At 44.0% G+C, this 16,952-nt stretch overlaps 1 protein-coding gene across 1 annotated transcript in view; it reads left to right on the top strand.

Moving 5' to 3' along the window:
* Positions 1-16,952, top strand: part of Map2k1 (mitogen-activated protein kinase kinase 1) — a 67,747-nt gene that overhangs the window by 28,804 nt on the left and 21,991 nt on the right. Inside the window, exons 2-3 of the mRNA XM_074066267.1 lie at positions 9,677-9,887; positions 10,747-10,893. Coding sequence (XP_073922368.1) covers positions 9,677-9,887; positions 10,747-10,893 — 358 coding nt within the window. The remainder of the gene's footprint in view (positions 1-9,676; positions 9,888-10,746; positions 10,894-16,952) is intronic.

Consider the following 16,952-nt stretch of genomic DNA (forward strand, 5'->3'; position numbering starts at 1 on the left):
TTTTATTTTTGTTGTTGTTTTTTTGAATTGTTATTTGAACCTCAGGGTGCTCTACCACTTTGGGCAACACTATAGATTTTCTTTTCTTTTTTTTTAGTGGGACTAGAGTTTGAACTCAGGATTCTACACTTGCAGGGCAGGTGCTCTACCACTTGAGCCATGCCTCCAGTCCATTTTGCTCTGGTTATTTTGGAGATGGGGTTTGTGAACTCTTTGCCTGGGTTAGCCTTAAACCATGATCCTCCCAATCTTAGCCTCCCAAGTAGATAGTATTATAGGCTTGAGCCACCTGGCTAGATTTTCTTTGTAATAACTAACCACAAGGAGTTGAGTGGACTGTGATACTCCCTTTTTTTTTTTTGCAGCACTGGGGTTTGAACTCAGGGCCTACATCTTGAGCCACTCCTTCAGCCCTTTTTTGTGATGGGGTTTTTTTTAGATAGGGTCTTGTGAACTATTTCCCCGGGCTCACTTTGAACCATGATCCTCCTGATCCGTCTCCTGAGTAGCTAGGATTATAGGCGTGAGCCACCGGCTTGTGGCATGTGATGCTCCTTTTTTACAAGTGGAGAAAGTAGACAAGATGAGAATGTGCCTTCCCAGAGCCACGCGGTGCTTTTATGGCTGGGCTAGGTTACCTGTAGTTTGAGTTTTGAACTGGGCTTCCTCCTTGCATTCTTGGTGCCTTGACTGTGAGGACTGTCAAGGCAGTCAGAAGTGGCTGAAAGCTCTCCTCTAACCTGAGTATCTCCACCCTTTGAACCTTGTTTTGTTTTCACTTTTGCAAGCTATTTTGGCTGAACTTAGAGGTTGGGTTGGCAGCTTCTCTTTTAGCACTTTAGAGATGTTGCTACATTATCTTCTGACTTGCATTGTTTCTGATGAGAAGTCTGTTGTATTATTCTGATTCTTGTTGTAATGTTCCTTTTTTCCTCTGGCTGTCTTATAAGGGTTTCTCTTCTGTTTTATCAGTTTATTCATGATGTGTCTAGGTGCTTAAGGTGCCTCTGGCTTTTTCTATATGGTTTGTTTTTGTCTTTTGGAAAATTCTTGGGTATTATCTCTTCAACTAGTTCTTCTGTCTCATTCTATTTATATATCTGTTAGACTATTTGGTTTTGTCTTATAATTCTTAGATACTCTTCTGACTTCTTTTTATTGTTTGTTTTTTAATCTGGATAATTTCTGTTGACCTGTCTTTAGGATCCTGGATTATTTCCTCAGCTCTGTCCAATCTGCTGATGGAAATTTCTAAAGCTGTGCATGTTGGTAGTCCCAGCTTCCCAGGAGGTGAGACCAATAGAATCACTTGAACCCAGGTGTTTTAGGTCAGTTTGGGCAACATAGTGAGATGCTGCCTCAAAAAAAAATCTAGGGGCTGGGGCTGTAGCTCCCTATAGAGCGTGCGCTTAGCATTTGCAAGGCCCTGGGTTTGATTGCCAGCACAATAATTTTTTTTTTAAATCAAGTATTTCCATTTTATTTTATTTTTAGTTTTCATTTTTGCTAAAATTCCTAATTTGTTTCTGCATGTTCTGCATATTGTCCACCTTTAACATTAGTATTGTTTGAGTTTTTTCTTCAGTATCAAGGATGGAACCCAGCACTTCACATTTGCTAGGCAAGTGCTCTACCGCTGAGCTACCTCAGCGTTCCTCACTTAGATCTTAACACACCCTAGGACTGTGATCTTTGTGTAGGTTAGACTCTATATTTGTGGTGTTCATGCAGGAGCAAATTTCCGGTACTTCCTCCAGCAGTAGTACACCTTTGCTCTGTGTTGGTGTTGAACCTGGTTCTGGCCTAGATTTTTTTACTGGTTTTTGTTTGTTTGTTTTAGTGCTAGGGATCAAACCCAAGGCCCCAGGCATGTTAGGCAAGTGCTGTAGCACTGAGCCATTTCCTGAACCAGGCTTATATTCTCAGTGTACTGTGGGAAACTGTGTTTCAGCATAGTTCATAATGGGCTTCACCAATTTCTTTTTTTTTTTTTTTACCTTTTCCTTGATGCTGGTGCACATGCAAATCATGTCTTGGCTGCTGTACTCTTCTGTACTTCCTGACGGATGTGTAGATGAGAAAAGTCTCACAGTCATTGTTCTGAAAATAGCCCCCAGACCCATTTACCAGACTAGGGACATGCAGGAAATCAGCTGCTTCTGAGCTAGCACAAAGCTGGTCTTTGACATTGACACAAAACCAGGAGAAAGAAGAAAAGTATTCAGTAGCTGCCAGATACTCTTCGTGGGAAGGAGGTATTCAAGCTTGTGGGTCAAAAGGCCTGAGTTCAACTCTGATAGTCACTGCTCTGTGAACATGGGTGTCACTTCCCCTCATAGTTAATTACAATAGGGAAGTTAAACTAGATGGTCTTTAAAGCCCTGTCTACTGCTAACATTCTGTCTTCCTAAGATCATGTTTTTGTAGTTGTCCTCAGAGAGAACTCAGCAGCTCAATACCGGGGCCATGCTTCTCTGAGCAAAGTGGTTGGCTTCCCATGTTAAATGGCCTGAGGCTCTTATCGATGCTGCCTGCATCTTAACTCCAGTGACAGTTGTCCCAGGGGATCATTTTGTTTTCTCAGGTCGTCTCTGAGAACACATGCCTTCTGACACTAGAAAGTCCTTGGTGAAACAGAGAATGGAATATAGACAACTAAGGACAGGCTAGTCAAGATGTGATGATAAAAGTAGGTTGTAGATATTAAAAAAAAACGGGAATGCCCATATGCTAGGCATACATTTAATATTGTAATGTTCTTGTGAATTATTGGTAAATAAGAATAGCATTTGAGGCTAGGTACTGGTGGTTCATGCCTGTAATTCTAGCTACTCAGGAGACAGACATGAGGAGGATTGCTGTTCAAGCCCAACCCAGGCAAATAGTTTGTAAGACCCTATCTTGAAAACAACCCATCACAAAAGAGGGCTGGTAGAGTGGTTCATGTGGTAGGGTGCCTGTCTAGCAAGCGTGAGTCGGTCCTTGAGTTCAAACACCAAAACCGCCAAAAAAACCCCTTTGTTTTGATAGTATTTATTGAGCACCTACTGTGAGCCAGGTATTCTGTTAAACATATGTTTACTCTCCTAATAACCCCATTATGTGTTAACTCCATTTTACTGATGAAAACGGAGGCTTAAGGCTTTTTATTGCCCTGTCCAAGTTGACATGGCTACTTAAGGACCAAATAAGGATTCAAACTCAGATAGCTTGACTTCCAGGTGTGTTTATGAATCACAAATGCATCATTTAATGAATTTTCAGTGTAATCAGCACTCAGATGGAGAACAGGCCTTGTATTATTAGAGAATGGTGGGGAGAGCTAACAAGGGTGAGGGTGGAGGGAGAAAAGAGAGCAATATTGATACTTATTTTGTTGGGAATTGACTCACATGGTTGTAGAGGCCTAGTAAGTCTATAATCTGTAGGGTATGCCAGTAGACTAGAAGAACAGGGAAGAGCTGCAGTTCAAGTGCTCAGGCAGCCTACTGGTAGAATTTTTGAGACATGGTCTCTCATTAGACTACATAGTAGCCTTGAACTTGCTGTGTAGCCCAAACCAACTTTGAATTTGTGATCTTCCTGCCTCTCCTCCTAGTATAGGGATTACTGGTCTGGTTTAGAATTATTTCTTCTTTATCTTTCTCCTTCTTCTCTTTCTCTTCCTCCTCTTCCTTTCCTCCTCCTCTCCCTTCCTTCCTCCTCTTCCTCTCCCTGTTCTTCTTTCCTTTTTCCTCTTTCTCCTCTTCTTTCTTTCCTTTTTTTAAAGAAAGAGTCTCACAGTCCAGGCTGGCCTTGAACTCATAATCCTCCTGCTTAGCCTCTCTGAGTGCTGGAATTACAGGCATGAACTACCATGACCAGCAAATTTGTTTTTCTTCTGGGAGATAGTCTTTGTTCTCTTTAATCTTCAACTGATTGGTTAAGGTTCACCCACATTATGGTGAGTAAGCTACTATAATCAGAGTCCATCAGTTTAAATGTTAATCTTATAAACAAACACTTTCACACAAACATCCAGAACAATGTTTAACCAAGTATCTGGGCGCCAGTGGCTCAAGACTGTTATCTGAGCTGCTTGGGAGACTGAGATTGGCAGTACTGCAGTTTGAGACTAGCCTGGGCAAATAGTTCACAAGACCCCATCTCCAAAATAACCAGAGCAAAATGGAATGGATGTGTGGTTCAAGTGGTAGAGTACTTGCTTTGCAAGTGTGAAGCCCTGAGTTCAAATCCCAGTCCCATCAAAAAAAAAAAAAAAGGGGTACCATGACTCATGACTCAGCCAGGTTGACTCATGAAATTAACCATCACACACATCCCTCTAGTTATTTTCCTAATGTGTAATTGTGTAGATTAGAACTTTATATAGGTGGAATGACCTAGTATATACTAATCCTTTGTGCCTGACTTCTTTCACAGAGCCTGTATACATAATCTGAGAATTTTATTGCCTAGTTGGTTGAACTGCCCCTCCTGGGGTGGCCTGTAGAATGGAGGTTTGAGTATGGAACCTCACCCCACCATGCTCTCTGGGCTGGTGTAGGGTGGGATCCAGAAGTTGGTAAGTCATGCCTTTGATACCCTCCGCCCTCCTCCAGGATCCGTTTTCTTTCTTCTTTTACTATTCTTTGTCCCCCTAACCCTCATTGCCCTGCTGACCATGGTTTGACTTGACCGAGACCCCTGGTGTCAGTTTGTTCTCACATTTCCTGGCCCATTGATGCCCTTCCACCCCTCAGCTTGAACAGCCCTCAGCAGTCTTGGACCTTTGAGATATTTAGGCATCTCTCCCCTTCTGCCTTCCTCCCTGAATGTTTTTTTTTTTTTTTTTAATGGCTATGGAAACTAAAGACCAGAAATGAAGGAACTTACTCACAATCTCACAGGGGGGCAGTGGTAGAGGCTGTGAATCAAGGGTTTGCAGCCTTTGTCTTGGGGTACTGGCTCCTTTGCTCAGTTCAGTCTCTCTCTGCTTCTCATCCCGTTTCCTGCTGCATTCCTACTTGTCAAATGTCATGGCTAGGGAGAACCTGACAATGCCCTGGGCTCCATGGTGAGGTGACCCCTGCATGAGGACCTTTGCTTTCCTCTCAGCACAGTGTTTGCTTGTTGCCCTTTGCTCTTCCTCCAGTGTGCCCTCCTGGCAGAGGCAGGGGCTGGCCACCCAGGCTTGAGCAAGGCTCCGGTTGGTCACAGCTGGAGGTGTTTGGCATGCATCTGTGGTCCATGGACATGTGGAAGTTTGAAGACCGGATTCCTTTGTCTGGACAGCTCCTACCCCCACCCCTTGTAGTCATTCCTTAGGACAGCTTCCAGGTTCGGTGACTTGTTGGGTTTGGAAGAGGCAGTGTGGAGCCTTGAAAGGAGTTCTGTGCTAGTTGTTGGGAGATCTGCCACCAAAGCTGTGTGACCTTGTCCTTTCTGAGCCTTGGTTTCCTCACCTGTAAAATGAGGGATGGATCTGTTGGTTTTAAAGGTCTCTCCCTGTGCTACATTTTGTACTGTTTCTTAATTTAAACCGCTGAGCCACAAGTGAGAGACTCCAGTGTGACAGCTTAATTAGGCTTAGCAGCTGGGGCATAAGGGAAGGAGACATTCTTGCCCAGAGGAACACCCTTTTCTGCTCATTTCATTGTGCCTCCCTGGGGTTTGAGAATGTAAGTGACAACCCTTGTTTTTCTCTGCATTTCTATTTCAAGCCTATAATCTTGCATCTCCTTGAACTTGTGCTTACTGCTCTACAGCCATGTGCAGAATTCACAGCATACCATGCTGTCTGCTCCACTGTGGTGAATGTGATGGAGGTTGGAGCTGATCACAGCTGGTCTTTGGAGAGATGTTTCTGTGTTTGTTAGAGATTTATTGTGCTGTAGCTCCAGTTGGGTTTTTGTTTTTAAATCTGCAGTCTCATTTTTGCTGATTTTAGTTAAAACTAATGATTGTGAAGGAGGCAAGTTCTTGCCCTATGAGTTTTGGGGATTTGTGATGTGATGAGAGTGGGGACCATCCTTCTTGTTTCCTTACTTAAAGCATTTCACCTCGGGAGGACAGAAATGAGCCTGTGGGATATCGTCAACTCCCTGTTCAAGTGGAAGCAATGCTGAATGCTATTACATTATTGATTGATTTCTTATTAATGAGCACTACAAGCAGTTTTTATGCCAGGATCTTCATTTCACCTTCAGAGTCAATGTTCTGTCTTCATTCTCTAAAAAAGATTAAAAAAAAAAAACCTTTAAAGTGCTTTAAGAATTATTAAAGGAAAGGCAGTAATTTCTGGATCCTGCTGTTGTTGTCTTGGCTTCTCCTTCCCTCTCCATGCCCTGCCTTCTAACCCCTCTGTCCTAACATTAGTGTAGAAATGTGTCAAAAATTTCACTGTTTCTTCTCATTAATTTTCAACTTGAGCTTGGCACTGGTGGTTCACACCTGTAATCCCAGCTACTTGGGAGGCTGAGATCAGAAGCCTCCCATTTTGGTTTGAGGCCATCCTGGACAAGTAGTTCTTGAGGCTCATCTCCAGAATAACCAGAGCAAAAGGGACTGGAGATGTAGAGTGCCTGATTTGCAAGCGTGAAGTCCTGAGTTCAACCCCCTAGTACCACCTCCCCCAACTGCTGGAAAAAAATTCAGTTTGCTTCTCTTCTGGTGGCGTTAAGTGGGGAATTATGATTCTCATTTTACAGAAGGGAAATCTGAGACATGGTAAGGTAAAGTGCCTTGTCTGTAGTCACGCAACTGGTTGCTGACCAGTGCAGGATAAGAATCCCGAGTGGTAGCGGCAGCACCTGTTCCACCTCCATTGCTCACGCTTACATACCTACTACTAGGAAGGTTTTGCATCTCTTCTTGGATTCACCTTCTGAAAGTGCACACTGGCCAGTTCCTTAATAGTGAGGTAGGTGGCTAGACGGCACGGTACTGGAGGTCAAGGAGGAAAGAAGGTGGCCTAAAGCTCAGCCTCAGTTTTTCTTCCTAAAATTGCTTATTTCTACAGGAGCCAGAAAAGCGAACAGTCAGCATTCTCTATCCTCGACAAGTGGAGGAATATCTGGTGGCCCGGGTTAGTTGCAAGGTAGTTTCTCTGCTCTGTGGATCCATCAGCAGATTGCTGTGCAGGGAGGCAGCCTGCATCTGGACCAGAGGGGTGTGCTGTCCTAACAAGCGAATGAGCCCTGGTGTGTTAATTACCACCTCTAGGGTCTTATCCATGGTGTAAGTTGCCTCCCTTGAAAGTATTGGAGGGTTTTTTTTGTTTTTGTTTTTGCGACAGCATCTCTGTGTAGCCCAGGTTAACTTGGAACTCAGGATCCTCCTGCCTGAGTGGGATTATAGGAGTGTACCACCACACCTGGCTTTGGGTGTCTATTTTTGATAGCAGCTTTTGGATTCTGCATTTCCAGCTTGCCTGCTGAGCCCTCCAGGCAGCTGTAAAGTCCAAGTTTTAGCTGTGGGGTCTGTCTGCATTTGACACGTTTCTAAATGTGGTCATCAGTGGATTTCTTTGTGAAGACCAGAGAGAAAGGAATCAGAGGTGTGTACCCCCAGCCACGTGCTCTGGGTCTCCACACCTGAGTGACTTGGGGTACTTGAGACTTAGCCATCCATTTTAGCAAGGTGAAAATACTGACCAACTGTCTTGGATGGTTGCCTGCTGTAACAAAATGCCATAGACTGGGTGGTTTAAGCAGACATTTATTTTCTCTCAGTTCCAGAAGCTGAAAGTTGATCAGGATTTCAGTACAGTTGGGTACTAGGGAGGGCTCTCTTCTGTCAGGTAGAGGGCTGTCTTTTCACTGTGTGCTTTTGTGGACTTTTTTCCATGTGTGTACTGGGAACAATAGGGAGTATCTTCTTGGAAGGCCACCAGTCCCATCTGATTAGGATCCTACATGACCTCCTCACCTTAATTCCCTCCTGAAAGTCCCATCTCAGAACACAGTCACACTGGAGTTTAGGGCTTATGGACACAAATTTAGTGAGGACACAGTTCAGTCCATAGCACCCCCACTCCACCCCCCGCCCCCCCACCCACGCAAGTTACCCAGTGAGGAGAGTCAGTGATACCAGCTTGTGTCCTCTTTGGCTGTGTGTGTGTGTGTGTGTGTGTGTGTGTGTGTGTGTGTCCTGTAGATGGGAAGGCATAAGGTCCCTGTTTCCCTGTCTTTTTGGTGTTTGGGATAGAGGATGTGAAGGAAGAATAGATGAACCCAGAACTAGCGTGGATGGGGGCAACCGATGTTCTAATGTATAGTAAGGCCTGTCTTGTCACCTGTGCCACTTGTGTCATCTGTTTAGACTGAGAGTGAAATTAAATGAAGCATAATGGAAGCGCTTTACCAACTTTCAAGAGTAATGAACACTTTTCACTTTTTTGAGTGCATGACTTGGAGACTGCTCCCTGCTGTACCCACCTGCTTCAGCAGCCACTGGCTGAGTTATGTGCTCATCCAGAGCCAGTTTGTTCCCAATCCCATTTGGACAGTTAGAGCTGGCATTGTAGCTAAGTAACATATTTACATCTCATATACACTAAAATATTATTGCAAATGAAGTGATTTTTCTTTTCATCTTTCTTTAAACACTAGTTAAAAATCATGGAATGAGAGTAAGGCTTAATCACTAAAGCACAGTGCTGTCCAGATTACATGAGCAGTAAGATTGGGGGGAAGCAGAAGATTCTAAAGTTTTGTGCTGTGATTACTTTGCAAGTGTCCTTTTTTTTTAACCTCATTTTACAGAATCAGGATTTGGAAATCGTAAACAGTGCTTTAGGCTTTGGCTTATGTAAGAAAGATGATATAGACCAGTGGACCCTTATTTAAAGGGGCTTGCTCTATGCTAAAGAACAATTGAATGAACACAAACTTGTACACCGTATGTAAAAAATAGTTCTTAGGTGTATCATTTTTTATGATATCTTTGCTCTGTTTTGATTAGCCTGGTTTCCACCAGATCACAATGGAACTGAAGCTTCCTCCTCTTGAGATTCAGTTTAAAGTGGGTTTGGTCTCAGTTGAGAGGATTTAGGGAACTTTATTTTGTATATGTTATAAATTTAATAAACCAACATTAGTGGGCTTTTAAAACTGGAGTTTTAAAACAACGTAAGCTTGGGAGATGGAAGCAGGAGGATTGAGAGTTTGAGACCGTCGTAGGTTAGACCATCTCAAAAATCAGTCAAATAACAGCAAAAACAATTTAAGGTAGCTCAGAGTCCATTTTAGGAAATTTGTTGGTTTCTTATCAACTTGCAGCATATTGAGAGAAACCTAATTTCCCCATTTTATAAATTGGATCTATCTTCCACATATGAGAGAAAACATGTGGCCTTTGTGCTCTGAACCTGGCTTGTTTTTCTTAGCACGATGTCCCCATATGTCATATAAATACATATATATGCCACATTTTCTTGATCCATTCAGTTGCAGGGCATCTGGATTGCTGTGTACATTTTTAATTATTGCTACAAATAATAAAGCTGAAGTCTTCAAAGGTGAAGGGTGGGGGAGTGAGGGGACAGAGCCACGGCAGGTGGGTGTCGCTTCCTTTCCAGCACTTTACTTGTTCTCTGTCCACCTAGTCCCGGAGCTGGAGCTCTGCTTAGCACGGGGGTGGTCCTGTGGTTGATTTCTTTGGTGATGGTGCTGACTTGTGGACTCCCTTTGAGCAGGACCAACCTGGAGGCCTTACAGAAGAAGCTGGAGGAGCTGGAGCTTGATGAGCAGCAGCGGAAGCGCCTTGAGGCCTTTTTGACTCAGAAGCAGAAGGTGGGAGAGCTGAAGGATGACGACTTTGAGAAGATCAGTGAACTGGGCGCTGGCAATGGCGGCGTAGTATTCAAAGTCTCCCATAAGCCTTCTGGCCTAGTCATGGCCAGAAAGGTGAGTTTGCCTGGATAAACAGGTAATGGGATTATCTCCCAGGTGACCTGGAGGCGTGGGGACAAGGGTGGAAGGAATAGAACTTTTCTCTCCCTTTTTGTGCTGTTTTAATTGTGAACTTATTATCTGTCAGACCCTGGGTAGACATGCTAATGATTGCGTTAGTGTGTTAATTCTCATCCTGGTGCCTGACCCCATATTTGTACTTCTGCAGTTCATCCCATTTTTTCCAACAGTGGCCATATTCAGAGTCCACCTCTTGTCTAGCTTTCACCAGGTGCTCCAACCATCACTAGTAATCACTGCTTCCATGTCCTCTGACACTTATTGTCTGTAGTATTTTTAAAGTGCTCAAGCTTATTTAGGTGAGCATTTAATGTGCCTGTCTCCCTAGTTTGAACAAGGGACAGTGTCGGGGATATAAGGTGGCACCTGAGACTTTGACTAAATCTCATCCCCATCAGTCTCTTGAGCTCAAGGAGGAGTCTTGCGTGCAGCCTAGGTCAGCACACCTCAGTGCCTCATGCCCTTTTACCCACATCTGAGTGTGAACCAAGTCCTCAAGGCCAGTTTCCCCTCATAGCTCAGCTCTGCAGGTCATTCTGGAGTTAGAGGTGAGTGCCCTTGTCCCCAGTCTTGGCGTCTGGGAACAGAAGCACAGCTGGTCTCCTGGTTACAGTTGTCTGGTGTTCACCCATTTGAACATTGACTGAATATTTTTGCTTGAGCAGAAACTTGTTTTTAAAAATTGCCTTTCCTCCCTCTGCTTTTAGGAACTTGAAACGTTTAAGAAAGCTCCTTCCTTTCTCTCCTTTCTCCCTTCTGTAAAACCTATTTTTTTTTCTGTTCCTTTCCCCAGCTCATTCACCTGGAGATAAAACCTGCAATCCGGAACCAGATCATCAGAGAGCTGCAAGTTCTGCATGAGTGCAACTCCCCGTACATCGTGGGCTTCTATGGTGCATTCTACAGCGACGGCGAGATCAGCATCTGCATGGAACACATGGTATGGAGCCACCTGTAGGCCTCTGGATCGAGCTGGGAGTTGGATGGCTCTGTTGTAATTGTTGGTGTGGAAGGTAACCAGCTGTCTGTATCCGTATACTATCTTGGGCAGCTGAGAGACCTCACCCTAGAACTTGGCATAGTCACACAATGACAGGCTTTCATTCTAGGTTCCTGTTTCTCTTCAAAGAGGTAATAATCAAGAATCCCTGGGGATTGTCCCTAGATCATATCACCCAGTTTTCTCCTACCCAGATGACCCTAAGGTTTTGATGTTAAAGTCTGGTTAATACAGATTCAGTCCATTTATTGTATACAATGATGTGTGCTTGGTACAAGATTCTATGGTTATAAAGATGAGTGAAACATTCCCTGACTTTAGAGAGTTTATGCTCTGCTTTTAGGGCAGCTTGAGGAGTTTGGGTAAGGAGAGAAATAACCCCCTCCCCTATCCACTGGTGCACATTAGTGGTGGGTGAGGGCAAGTGAGAGGACAAATGGGCTAATGACATATATGTTAGCGGCTAGTCTTGTTACCATTAGCTGCCTGCAGGCCCTTCCTTCTTTTGCCAGTGACTAACGGTACTAACAATAACAATGTTAATGCTAATAATGATAAACTGATATTTACTGGGTGTATATTATATCAAGCATTATCCTAAGCAAATCAGTATTTTATTGCATTTTCACAGAAACCTTTTTGTTAGGCAGGTGCTCTACCACTACAGTCATGCCTCTAGCCCTCCCAGCCACCTTTTTGAGTGGGTTCATTATTCCACTGAATGAGGAACATGAAGCATAGAGAAATGGAATCACCTCTCCCAGGCCACACAGCTAGTGAGTGCTACTAGTAGAATTTAGACTGAGGCAGCCTGACACCAGAGCTGAATCCTCTAGATGGTGATAACGGATTTGGGGCCATTGCTTTCCTTGGTGCCTAGAACTTTAGAGAGACACTAGCTTCATTGTTGCAATTGTTTTTTTTTTTTTTTTTTTTTTTTGTTCCCACTATGCAACGTGGCATAGGGGCCTTCGGAATCTGACAGATATTCTATCTCTTTTTTTCCATGAAAATCCAAGTAAGGATTTGGTCATGTTTGCCACTGAGTCTTGAATACTTGGAACATTCCTGGCACACTGCAGGTGCTCAATAATTACTTGTTTACTGATTGTTATCTTCTTGTTGTGACCTTGTGCAGATTTGTTGATATTTCTGATTCTGTTTCCTCATCTGTGAAATGGCTATTATCATACCTGCTTCATGTTGGTGAGGATCAGTTAGTATAACAGTAAGTCTTTCAGCACACTGTCTGACTCAGAGTGTATATTCTGCAAATGTTAGGACTGACGGTTCAGAGACCAGGGCTGTTGTATGTCTGCATACTCGATGGCTGTTGTACTTTCAGTCTGGCATGGTGTCCCTCAGCTCCTGCCCCATTTGCTTCCTGATCTGCAGAATGAGAGCCCTGTGCCTGATTGAATGAGCTCCAGGAGAATCCTCCTGGGAGGTCTCTCTCTTGCTGGTAACCCCATTATTTGAATGATCAAGAAGGGCCACAGACACTACATCAGGTGTCTGCCAGCATCAGTGGATGCCATATGGAACATAGGTCCTGGAAATGTCTTTTGCATGTCTGAGCATTATTGAGAAAGCTCCTTTCTCTTTTCTCTTTTTTCTTCAACTGCAGTGAAGCAGTGTCTGTAGGAAGCATGGAACATTTCTGGCTTGGTCCTTGCTCCTGGCCTGGGGTGCTGATTGTTTACATTCTGAGTCTTGGCTTTTCCTCAGGGGACTCTTTCTTTCCTTTGAGTTTCTTGTGTTCCTTGTGTTGGTGGTGATTGGCTTTTCAGCCTTAGCCTAAGAATTTTGGATGAAGAGTTAAAAATGGCAGTGGAGGTCCTGGAAGACTAGGGGAAGAAGGTAGGGGCGATAGTGAGAAACCAGAGACAGGAAAGGCCAGAATAGCCTTCTTTCCTTGTGGGTCTTGCTAAAATAATAGAAGGTGGGTGGTGGCATGACTACATAGAATAGCAATTGGCTTTCAAAGCTTCCAGCACTTCCCAAGTCCTTTCCATATTATGTAAGTTATTAATCAATCAACCCCATCTCGTTGATCCCCGAGCTGGTAGGTAGAGAGAGTAAAGCCCTGAGAGATTTTATAATTAGTCTAAGTCACACAACCAATGAGCATCAGAATCTAACTAGGTCTGTTTTCTTTAAACTTCATACTCTCACCATTACCCTGTGCAAGTGGTGTATTCAGGACTTTGTTTCTCTGTAGAGAACTGACTGGTTGAGATGTTCTGTAAGGGCCCTTCGCTGTGTCCGCATCCTGTGTTTCTGTGGGTTTTTGGCACTTGTAGCCAGTCAGGGTTTACATTAGCTAATCAACACAGGTTCAGTTCATACTTATTTTTCCTCCCTGTTATGTGCAAGGTGCCATGTGAGCTGCCAAGAGGACAGAGACTCTGAATGCAGCGTCTACCTCCCCAGAGCTGTTCACAGGCTGGATGGCTGTGCTCTAGAACCTTCTAAATCAGGATGCCAGTTTAGATATTGAGCTGCTGAGCACCAGGCATGTGTCATTTCATGCCTTCTCTCCTGAACTTTCAGGAATTCCTTCCTGAGGTACCTACAAGCTCTGTACCACCCAACTGTTCCCTTTAGTAGGGGAGCCAAGAAGCCATTTGTGGAGTAAGTGTGGCTGAACTCCATCTGAGGTGCTTGCTTCAGAGGTTAGGGTTAGGGCCTGAACATTGATAGGGACCTCTTCCTTCATTCATGCCCTGTTGGGACTTCTCTTACTAGCTTGTATGTCCTCCTGCAGGGTGGACAGGATGTTCCTTTCATTTGTCTTACATTGATCTGTTTTGAGATGATTCTGGAATCTAATTTACTCTGGATTCATAGATACCGGGTGCCCTTGCTGTGTTCTTCTTGCATCTTCTCCACCAGGAGATGACAGTGGACATGACAAATGTTGGTTTTCTATTCTCTTGGCCTATTTCCATTAACTGCAGGTCAGTTTTTTCTCCCCATGGATTTGGCTCTTTGGGAAGAGCAAGATGTTCCCACTCAAATCTCCAAAGTAAAATATATTTCTGGAGCTCTGGGGAGCCTCAACCTGGAAAAGTGACTGTCAGAGGGCCAAGCACAGTGAATGTCTGGAACTTATTTAGGTGATATGTGTTGAATGACTGAATGAAGGTAGCTCTGATGGGGAAAGGCCTAGTCAGGCCTGAGGCCTGGCAGGAGAGATAGGTCTTGGAACCAGCAATAGGCTTCTCTGTCTCTGGATGTACATAGGTTCACAGGCAGCTGGAACAATCTTGTCTTTTTCTTTTTGGTGTTGCACATGCTAGGTAAGTGCTCTACCACTTGGGACATGGCTATGTAGAAAGCAGTTGTGGCCTGAGGTCCATGCAGCCATGAATGCCAGAATGGATTTCTGCTCCAGCCTTGGTTCCTAATCCCATCCTTAGTTCCTCAGCAGGCCTTCCTGCACCAAATGTCTTTGCCTGGAAAACTGTGTCTGCTGGCTTCCACTTCTCGTGAGCTTTCTACTTAGCCTTCCCTTCAGCATTTCCAGGGTGTCAGTATGTAAGAGCCCCTCCCTCAATAGTCAGTTCCAACTTCTCTGTAACTGTTTTTTGTATGATGTTCTATGTCATTTTCAGCAGTTTATTATGAAAAATTTCAAGCATACAGAAAGTTGAAGGGAAAACAAACAAACAAAAAAATCCAGAAGGAATGGGGGTGTGGCTCAAGCAAGAGTGCCTGCCTAGCAAGTGCTCTACTAAGTTCAAACCCCTGTACACTCAAAAATAAAACAAAACCCAAAAAACAGAAAGTTGAAGGAATTTTCCACTGTACAGTGGAAACCACCACCTGGATTTTGCAACCGACATTTTACTGTATTTGCTTCCCCACATATTGTCCATTTATTCATTGTCAAGTCATTTTGGGGGTATGCATTTTAAAATCAATTGGTGTCATCAGCATTCGCTATCCATCTTCTAAAGCACTCAGTCAGGGCTCACCTTTCCTAGAAATAAGTTGTATTTGCATTGCCCAGTCTGAATTTTGAGACCCAAGGGGAACAGGACCTAAGGAGAATAAGAGTGCTCCTGGCTTTAGGGAAATAGATTCCTGGTAGCTGAGCAACCAGGGACTGGGTACTCAGAGTTGATGGTTCTCTTGCAGGAGTAAAAGCTTTTGAGCTATTATTTTCATAAAGCATTTGTCTGCTCTATAGAAAACCTTCACAAAAGTACCATTGACTTAGTTAATAATTGGCTTCTAAAAATAAGCAGAGTTTCAGCAGCTCTAGTCAGTGAAGGCACGCTCTAGGCAGCAGTAAAGCAGAATTGGAAGGCTACAGAGTTAGTTGCAGGCAGCACTGGGTAATCCTGGCTAGTTTGGCCCTCTGACATCTTGCTAAATCCATGTTCTCCTTTTAACTCTGCTCAGAGCTCAGGAGGTTAAAGGGAAGAGAGCCAATATTTCTTCCTTTATAATAGATTAAAAAAATTTTTTTTGATTGAACTCAGGGCCTCATGCATGGAAACCGTGGCTCTACAACTGAGCTACACCTTCAGCCATAGAAATATTTACTTTACCAACCCTCATGGGAGGTCACACCCATTCAGTGTAGCTGGGCTGCTCTCTGCCTGAGGCTGTGGCTGGAGTCAGTTGGGGAGGTAGTGCTGTTATTGTCTGAATGGAGGAAGGAACCTGAGAAGCACAGGGGTAGCATTTGGCCTTTGTCTGAGGTCAGCTTTGACAGAGAGGCTTTGTTATCTTGTTTGAAATGTGTAGTCCTTCTTTATGATTAGGCAAAGCCATTCAAACAAAGGAACTGAAACCATGATCCACTTGAAGGCAAAACGGAAATACTTGGGAACTTCCTGCTCTTGAGTCCCCCTTCCCTTTGTAAAGGAAATTGAGAGATGCGGTGGCATTTTTAGGACCTGCTAACTTGGGGAGGCCAGTGTTTTACCTGGGCTGTGGTATTGTCCTCATGTGGCCAGAAGGGACCTGTAACACTGAAGGTATCCAGGATCATAGGACTGACTTGATTGCTTGAGCTCAGCATGGGTCACAGCCTGGATAAGGGTTCTTCCAAGAGCTCTTGGAAAATAAGTGCGTTTAAGGACAGTTCTCTTTGGCTCTAGATTCATAGTTCCACTCTTGTTTTTTTGGAGGTTATCTATGGCACATTTGAAATTTTAAGCCTAAGTTCTTACAATCCTTTACGATTCTCCTTCGCTGACTCACCTACCATTAGGGAGTTATTATGATTAAAAGTCACTCATATCAAGGACATTCGGGTATTGGGATTACAGGTGTGCACCACCACACCTGGCTAAGTGCACGCACTCTTAAATTTTTATAGAGATGGGATTATTCTCTTTTTTGCTTATCATATTCTGTGTTACTCCCTGACCTCACAGTGAATGGCTGCAATTATAGAGGCTGGGTGATTTTGGAGACAGGATATCTTTGGAAATATCCCTCTGGGTTTTGCCCACCTCCAAGGCTCAGCTTCTAGGTTCTTCTGTTTCCAGCCTTTGCCTTAGCTGCTTTGTATGGAAATCCCACCCTCCTATGTCTCCTTAAGCAGAGAGTTTTTTGGGTTTTTTTGTTTTTTTTTTGAGGCAGAGTCTCACTGCCCATGCTGGCCTCAAACTCTGGATTCTCCTGCCTCAGCCTCCTACAGAGAGTGCATTTTATCTTTCCTCTCTCCCTCTTTGTTTCCCTTCCCCCTCCCCCTTTTCCTTTGCCCATCTCTACTCTGTCTGTTCTCTAGGTCTCTTGGCACTCAGTCTCTCTCTCTCTCTCTCTTTCTCGGTGGGTTCCTTCACTTCCCCCTCCATGAAGCCTTGGATTCTAGGCAGGACTTTGGCCACAGCTGGCTATTTCCAGTTCCATTTGTCACCACATCTCCTGTGGGCCCTCAGTGAAATGAACATGTTATCCCAGGAGTACTGGGCAATTTAATGCTTTTCTGCTTTCAATCTTAGGAAACACCCTGTTCTTTTCTTTCTGTGCTCCTAAGA

Source organism: Castor canadensis, chromosome 2, assembly GCF_047511655.1.
Source record: "Castor canadensis chromosome 2, mCasCan1.hap1v2, whole genome shotgun sequence".
Taxonomy (NCBI): domain Eukaryota; kingdom Metazoa; phylum Chordata; class Mammalia; order Rodentia; family Castoridae; genus Castor; species Castor canadensis.